Genomic DNA, 9,294 nt, shown 5'->3' with positions numbered 1-9,294 from the left:
AATTTTATTAGCTAAATTATTATCAAATTCAAAATTTTAATCTTTAATTTAACAGATTTTAAAGTTTAAGGACTAATTAACGACATTGCAAAATCCTACATTGCCAATTTTGTCCTTACTCCTTTAATTTATAAACATGCAAAGAAAATTCATTATGTTTTTCAATAAAACCCATGGCCATGAATCATGATATGATAAACGGTTACTTCGGGCCAAATTCGGAAAGCGTTCTTATTGGTTCGAGTTAAATGGGTCGTGACCAAAGACCAAAATGCACGCCGCTGTTAACAAAAATGTATGAAGTATCCCTAATAAACAATCAATTTCCTCATCTGTCATCTCCAGAAACTGCGATTATCGGGGCTGAGAAATCTGTGGGACTGTAATCGATTTTAATGGGGTCGTGGATTGTTGGTAATTGGCCTTCCTTCGACCCCCACAACTTCAGCCAACTTCGCCCCAATGATCCGTCTGCTCCTTCCGTAAGCTCTCATCTCAATCTCATCACATCACGTCACATTTTCCGTCTTCTTTTCTTTTCTTTGTAATCAAATCACAACCCCACGGATGAATTTAACCCTAAATCATCATCGATTGAACAGAACATTTGTGTTTTCGGGCTTAGTTGACCTGTCATTAAATGCATCTGTAGTAGTGTCGGTTTTCTTTAAATGAATCGATTTTACAACTAGTGTAATGTCGATGCTGCTTTTTAAATGGTGTGTGTTTAACGAAAATGGTAGACTGAAATCTAATTTAGGGGTTCCTATGCTATTATTTTACTAATTGAATGATACTTGTTTTGAAATTGTTGGTGGTGTTATTCTAATTGTTGATGTTAGACTAGAATCTGATTTAGGATCTTGCCAAGTAAAATTGGAAATATTAACGATTTGCTCTTGTCCATATTAGGGTTAAAATTGGGTATGCAAGCTTGCTAATTGTCTGAGATGAACATGGTGATAGTCCAACTCCAGTGTATTTTACATCTCTGCTATTAATTTCACTTTGAACATTGTTTCTAAATCTTGTGGGAATTGGAGTATTAAAATGCATATTACATAGAATTATCAAAGAGCAAACTCCATAAAAATACAAATCTGGGAATACTTGAAATTGGGAAATTTAAGCATCCTATAGATAGAGATTGAGATTCATCTTCTTTAAAGATATAACAGTTAACACCTATACGAATTTATTAACTTATCTTCTATATTAACTAAATGGATAAACATTAGTTTTACTGTTCAATAATAATGGTAATTCTCTCAATTAATCACGAAAGCATTGCTTTACTTTTTGTTCAGAAGAAGACACCAATTACATATCATCCAACTCATGAACGAACTCTTCCACCACCTGACCAAGGTAACATAATTATATCTTACCCTTTCTTGTTTTCTTCAATTTTATTTTTCATATTGCTACACCTACTCCTTTAGTTGCTATAAAGTTCTATACTTTTACTTTTTATAGAAGCATGTATAAACACAAGATCAATTGTTTTTACAATTTACAAAGTTTGTATTCTTAATATGAAAGTGAATTTTTGCAGTAATATCTTCAGATGCCAAAAACATACTGCTGAGGCAACTCTATGAGCGTGGTGATGAAAAGGTGAAATTCTTTCTGTATTTATGTCTACAAATGCATCACCTACTCAAAAAGACAAATTTGCCCTTGTGTGTTAGTGTCTCTATGTGTACAAATGCATACACCAACTCAAAAAAACATATTTATACTTGGGTTGGTGTGTTTTTGTCTGCAAACACACACACACACACACACTAATGCAAAAAGACAAAAATACCCTTCATTGTCGTTTCATAACTTATCATTTCTGTCTGCAGTTGAGACCAAAGAGAGCTGCCCCTGAGAATCTGGCACCCGAGCAAGAATGCAAGCATCCAAGAGCTTCTTCTTCAGACCCTCTATCATGATTCATGAGTAATTGAGTATGCATGCATAAATCATAATGCATTGCATATTGATGTAAATATTATTGGTTGTTGATGCTATATGTGTTGTATGTTTTTGGGAAGCTATGAGATAAAGCCGATTGTTAATGTTTCATGGTGTGTACTTTCAGCTACACAGACTTGTACATTTTGCATTTATAAATATAACAAAAAGTTGCATATGCATAACATTTTCTTGGGCTGCTTTTTTGTAGTGATATTCATATATGAAATTTGTTATATGTAGATAAACCCATAGCCCATAGTCAGCTAGTCACATAACATACAATGTATGTATATATTATATCTCAATCTACAAAAATCAACATCGACTTATTCTTATTTTATAACTTATATAGATATAGATTATCAACAACACCTTTTATATTAATTAGCTTTTACAAATTTGTGTTATATCTTATTTGTTATAAGAAATTAAAATCATATTATTACAGAATCATAACCAAAAAATTGTGATTGTGCTTTATATGTTATCGTGTTTTCAAGATAAAGATAAAGATTAATTTTAACTAGTAAAAAACCCACATGCCATTGGTAAGGGTTCGAATAAGTTTAACGAAATTTGTGGAGGTTTGATTCAAATTAGTAAATGTCATGATGTTTCTAAAATGATAATAATGCAAACATAATTTTTTATAACATTCTTAAGTGATGTAGTACATTGATGTTGGAAGTGTAACGTGTATAAAAATGGATCCAGATTTTATGATTTTTACTATGTTAAATCAAAAAATATATAAAATGACAATTTTATCCGTAAAAACTGAATTGAAAGAAATAATTTATCAACACACCAACCAAATAAAACAAAAAATGACATAATTAGTTTTGTAGAAAGAGTCAAATATGCCAAAATAAAAAAATCTTACACATATTGACTATTTTTGAAAAAAAAATTAAAGGGATATTTTCTATAAACTAAAAATTACAAGGACTGTATCTACCAAAATATAAAACATTTGTAGCATCGACTAAATCTATCAAAATGTATAACCTTTGTTGCAGGGCTTAAATCTACCAAAAATATAAAATCTTTCTTGCAAGGGTTAAATATAGCAAAATATAAAAGTTTTGTGGTGAAACTTTGAAAAAGAAAACATCTATATAAAAACTTTCAAAAAAAAACTTTTTTCATTTGAAATACTTATTTATAAAAATATGTATTTACTAAGTACATAAGTATATACATATCCATTTTTATAGAAAAAATCTATATAGATATGTATTTTTTTTAAAAAAATGTATACAAACACATTTTCTATTATAAATACATTTGTATGCAAACGAATACTTATAAAAAATATACATATACATACATCTATCTCGTAATAAACATATATATTTCTTTGTAAAAACATATTTATATGTACCCAAATAAGTTTTTGTATACATTTTGTTTTATAAAACCATATATATATATATATATATATATATATATATATATATATATATATATATATATATATATATATATATATATAATAAATACGTTTGTCTTCAAACACGTTTTTATAAAAGATATGTATACAAATACAAATTTTTATAAAAAAATATAGATACACCTATATATATATATATATATATATATATATATATATATATATATATATATATATATATATATATATATATATATAATTCGTAATTAATAATTATTACATAACAGTCCAACCATTTGTTTACTTACATCCAGTCATTTTGTTTTCTTCGTATCACTCAAGGTAATTTACTTTGTGCATCAGAGTTAGTACCTTGAAGGAGGTTTTATTGTGGGACCAGAAATGATCTGATTCACACATGAAGAATGTACAATATTTTTATAATGCAAAAATATCTTCCAAATATGTTTGTAGGTACTTGTTCTATATGCATAAAAGGTTGTACATTTGGACATTTTGACGTACTTGTCATTATCAAGCCACCCATATAAATTTTACTTTTTAATCTTTGTATGATTATGCAAATATTCAACTTTCTAAACTCTAGAACTATAGACTCTTTGACTAGAAAATCTGATAGCACCGAGGAGTTGAATGAAATCTCTGACTAATTTACATCTTTGACCCACAACTTTTCTCCTATTCTCTCAAACCAGCCCCCGTCACGATATTGACTTAAAATCGACCCTTTTAGCTTTAGCAGCCTCCCAAGTCCTAACTCAACTTCGAACTTATTTCTACAAGAAATTGCATCAAAACCTTGTGTCAAAGCACTACTCTTAGCCCCCTCCACCAAACTTTGCTTTGAATAACGATTAAAACATTTCATTTATTTATTTATTTGACTTGTTATCACTACTCTAAATATTATGTAGCGTTTACCATACGTAATTTTGGTTGAAGGACAAACGTACACATGCGTCTACCCATATCAAGGGAGAGGGGCTGTTGGGCTGAGGTGATGAACATAAATGGGTTTATAGATTTTTTAGTTTTCATAGTTTAAATAAAGGAAAAAAGAGAATTAAAGCGACATTTATTATTTCAAAGTATTCAAAAATACAAACCTGTTCACCACATTAAGAGGTTATATTAGTCTTTATACACCAAACTAAAAGATTTTGTTCTGGAGTTTAAGTGTAATGAGACATGGAAAAGGGCCCAAGGTGTTTAGGGTCAATAATCTTGGGGATAAAGTCGAAAGTTACCATTTCATAGTCAAACCCTTTGTCTTTATAGTTTAATTGGTCATCCAATTATGCCCAAAAAAGAATCGATGTTTCCAAAGGTGACGTGTCGTTGGGTCCGGGCTACCCAATGGGGTGCCATTTCTTGATTCACTTATAGATATATATATATATATATATATATATATATATATATATATATATATATATATATATATATATATATATATATATATATATATATATATCCTTAAGGGTATATAAGTTTAGGTACCCAAACTCACCATACTACGTTGTTTTGTATCACAAATACACATTGTAATTGTCCAATGTTCTTCTAATTCAACATCTAACTTGATTTAATTCCAAGATTTTTATAAATTTTACATTTATCTTCCTCTTACATAACTTTTATTTTTAACTATAATATATATATAGTATAATAGGTGTTCGTAATAAAGATGTGATGTAAGAGGAAGATAATGGTGAAATTTCGTGAATCTTGAAAGTAAATCAAGTTAGGGGTTGAAATTTAAGAGCATTATAATGAATATATCAAACAAAACGACGCATTATGGTGGGTTTGGGTAGCTAAGCTTATAAACCCTTAAGGGTATATTCACTTTTCCCATATATATATATATATATATATATATATATATATATATATATATATATATATATATATATATATATATATATAAGATTAGGATTAAATGTGAATTGTAATTACAGTATGAATGTATGATTAAATTGTATCCATCAAATTAAAAGAATGGAGGGTTAGGATCAACAATGGCATGATTGAAATTAAATGGAAAAAAATTAATTATTTTCTAAATTGAAACCATCGTAAGGGTAAACTAGACATTCTAATGATAAACAAATTAGGAATGGGGGATTTTAAGGAAAAATGTTTGACTGGTTTACGTTTTAATCTATTTTAATTTCAATTCTAATATGATTTTAATGAATTTCAATTACACAACGCATTCTTATAGAGTGTAGTGTTTTTAAATAAAATGTAATGCTTTTAAAGAATCTGCAACATTTAACTTTAATTTGAGTTTAATTACACAGAGAATTTATTTAGCATATAGCTCTTTAACAATATATGAATATATTATGAAAATTTTTAAAGAATATACAACACTTTTTACACAGTACTAAAAAAATTTACACCAATTACAAAAATTAATTCTTTGAGAATAAAATATATAACGAGTATAATAAATTTCAACCGAAGACAATTTACAATTCTTGAAGAATTGAAGCATTCTTAAAGAATGTTCTTGAAAAAGTCAAGTATTACTGAATAATTGAAGAATAAAAAATAATTTATAGATCCATAACACCATAAACTTTTTATACAAACCAAAAATTCTTGAAGAATTCAAGAATTCTTGAAGAATAGTTGAAGAATACAATTCTTGAAGAATTTAATCCCTTTGTAGACACTTCTTAATAGTATCGGACCTCCTCAAAGGACTTAACCCTATCTATTCCTCAATTTTATCTAGTTTCTTCTTGATTGGAGAAGGTCTTGGTGATGCCAAGCTCTCAATTCATTCAGATGTACGAGAATTATATGATGGATTTTTGTTTCTTATTTAGTCAATGATGTTTCTATCCACAATGTTCTTAAACCATAGGTATCGGTTAATCATAGGACTCAAGTAGGGGGTATTTTTCTCCATTGATTTAGTATTTCTAATATAGGTCCAGAAATATTGGGACCAAATATGGAAAAGCCAAGATTTTTTGAATGATTACTCCTGGAGGGTAAAAAAGGAAATCAAAGAAAATGGCTAAAAGGTAACATGATGAAAGAAAAGAATAAGAAAGAAGGAAGATCTCGTTATTACACCTGTTACATTATTTTTCTTTGGTTTGTAATTGGCTCCTGTATGTACTAATGAGAGTGGGAGATTCCCTAGAATTAGTTATTGTTCATCATTACATCATTTCATTCTATATCTTCTTATTCCCAGAATTTTTTGACTTCATTAATTTCTGTGTTTTTATTTGTTTCAATTTCACGTCATTCCATCATTCTTTAGCATTGTGGCATCTGCATATACAAACATCCATACAACCAAGACATGGAAAATCAGTAAACAAGAGGTTACTAACAACTAGATAAAGTATCATTAATATGACAAAGAATGAAAAAAAAAAAGATATATATAATGAAACACTAAACTTTCCATTTAAAACTCCAATATATATATATATATATATATATATATATATATATATATATATATATATATATATATATAAACTAATTAAAATCTGGATACCCATAAGCTTTGCCAGACAAATTGTTAACTATGTTTTTCTATAATAATAAAATAAATCCCATATGAAGAAAAGGGTTTTTAGAAGTACCCAAGACTACTAAAGTACAATATGACAACTTGTAATAGTTGAGTATGTAAGTATGTAACCATATATCTCTATGACATTTCATCAAACACATACAGGGCATATGAAAATTACAATAGATCATAGCAAAATTAATTAAGATAGTGTAACGCCCGTGTTTCTAGGCTTGCCATTTTTAGCAATGTAATAGTCTAGGTTAACCTTGTAACTCAACTTGAAATAATAAGAATGTATTATTTGTGAATTATGTGATTTATGTGTGTATTTTCTTAATTTTTATAATTTAATGAATTAAGAATAAAATAAGCGTCAAAATTAAAATGTGAGATAAGCCCGATATCTTTGCATAAAGTTGTAGTGGTCGAAACAAGGATTCCGGAGATATAAGGAATGCCAAAATCCGAGTTATAACGAAGAAGTTATGACCTGTCGAAGTTTCGCGACAGAACCGGCACGACGCCGAGTGACGTAAAATATGAATTTAAGATAGAGCGATATTTAGCCTTAGCGAACTAAACGAAAGTAGTAGATTTCGTTAAACCGAGAGCGTGCATAAAAGGAACACCCAAATCTGACTTCGTATGAGGAAGTTATGATTTTATGAAGTTTCGACTTAGCAGTATACAGCCCGAATACTCGATTTGAGATCGAGCGGTTTTTAGCCGAAACAATCTAAATGGGAAACGAAGATCTCGTTGTTAGTAGCGAAACGATGACAAGTTAGGCGAGGACGGACGTCAGACGAAAAAGTTATGAATTTATAACGAAGTTTTTCTGTCCCGGCCTTCTAAAAATAAATAATAAAAATAAAAGTCAAAATTAGCCGACGGAGTCTAAATGAAAGTTGTAGAGTATGGTCTGACCTTCGCGTGGATATAAAGAACGTCGAAAACGGAGCTCGTATGCGAAAGTTACGCAATTTAGAAGTTTGACAAGTCAATTACGCCCCGCGTAATTTGTGTACGCCCCGCGTACTCAGTCGGATGCAACTTGTCTGACCAATACTCGAGTGCCACCAGTCGACGCACGCAGTGACGTCAAAGTATGCCCCGCGTAACCCGAGTACGCCCCGCGTACTGAGTACGCCCCGCGTAATTTGAGTACGCCCCGCGTAATCCCAGACCCAGCAGCCTATAAATAGAACTCGAATTCAGCCATTTTCTCTTGTTCAAACTCTTCCCTCTCTCTAAGTTTTGCCTCGTTTTGCGTGTCGTTTATTCCCCAAAGCCCCGGTATCATTCCCGAGCCCCGAAGTAAGATCCGAAGCCCCGAGGATCCCGAAGAGCATTATTCCCGAGCCGAAACGCTGCCCGCGAGGAGCCCGGTTTTGTGAAGATCTTCCAGATCTACGGAGAAACACCTCTTCTGCAAGCCGTAGTGCTGCCCGATCATCTTTTGATCAAGTGAGTGTGTAGTTATTTTCATTCCAACGCAATATTATGAAGTATTTCCTATAAAATACGTGTTATGTGTATATACTTGGTTGTTAAACGTGTGAGTGTATATTCACTCTCTTTTATCTTATAGATCTGATGTATTCTCTATGAAATACGTGTTATGTGTGTATGCCTCATCTGTTATGTGGAATATGTATTGATTAAAACATGTTATACAGGTTTTTAAACTATGTATAAAAATGTATATTTTTATCTACTAATATGTTGGGTAGAACATGGGTAGATAATTGGTGTGTAATAAACAGATGAGAGGCCTCGGTGTTATTGGTGTTATTCTAGTCATTCAGCAGAGTATGGATGACGACCACAGACTATTCTAGACTGTCCTGTGGAACACTAGCAGGCTCATTACCTGTAGGTGTTGTGAACGACGTGTTCACCGGTGTACTCTATCCCCCACATGGTTGCCTTTAGGACACTTATTGTTGAGGAAGCCCCTCTGCAGTAATGTCCGTCCCGATGAAAAATCCTGAAATAGGTTCCTTATAATAAACGTTATTTTTAGGAACGTAAGGTGAGGATAACGGGAATGGGTAATCGGGTTTATTGTTGATGGTTGAAATTAAATATAATTATTGTGGGTTGAAAACCCTATATGCTCACCAGGCTCCCAAGCCTGACCCACTCAGTTGATTTATTTTACAGGAAGTGGCGCAAGAGCTTAAGATGGGCGAACATCAAGTTGTTTTGTTTACAAGTCTGTATATGTATATATTTGTTGAATGACTTGTAATGCTATCGTTTATGCTTTATGATCTGTATCGGAACATGACATCCCGACTTTTGAATATGAAATGAAATCATATGTCTTATGAAATGTTTTGATAAATATCTATTTTATCAT

At 30.8% G+C, this 9,294-nt stretch overlaps 1 protein-coding gene across 1 annotated transcript; it reads left to right on the top strand.

Annotated features, from left to right (window-relative positions):
• The first annotated feature begins 236 nt into the window (after positions 1-236).
• On the top strand, positions 237-2,149 carry LOC145033395 (DET1 complexing ubiquitin ligase). Its single transcript, XM_078982028.1, has 4 exons — positions 237-482; positions 1,308-1,368; positions 1,556-1,617; positions 1,851-2,149. Exons 1-4 carry the CDS (start codon positions 396-398, stop codon positions 1,938-1,940), a joined length of 300 nt encoding a protein of 99 aa, XP_078838154.1. The 5' UTR covers positions 237-395; the 3' UTR covers positions 1,941-2,149.
• The last annotated feature ends 7,145 nt before the right edge of the window (positions 2,150-9,294 follow it).

The sequence above is a fragment of the Lactuca saligna genome, chromosome 3, assembly GCF_052625555.1.
Source record: "Lactuca saligna cultivar CGN05327 chromosome 3, ASM5262555v1, whole genome shotgun sequence".
In the NCBI taxonomy this organism is placed as follows: Eukaryota; Viridiplantae; Streptophyta; class Magnoliopsida; order Asterales; family Asteraceae; genus Lactuca; species Lactuca saligna.
Note: the sequence above shows the minus strand (reverse complement) of the source record. Positions and strands in the feature narration are given on the sequence as shown.

Coding starts and splice junctions, on each gene's coding strand:
- LOC145033395 (XM_078982028.1), top strand. CDS start 396: ATGGGGTCGTGGATTGTTGGTAATTGGCCTTCCTTCGACCCCCACAAC. Junction 483..1,307: donor ATGATCCGTCTGCTCCTTCC/GTAAGCTCTCAT, acceptor CTTTTTGTTCAG/AAGAAGACACCAATTACATA. Junction 1,369..1,555: donor TCTTCCACCACCTGACCAAG/GTAACATAATTA, acceptor GAATTTTTGCAG/TAATATCTTCAGATGCCAAA.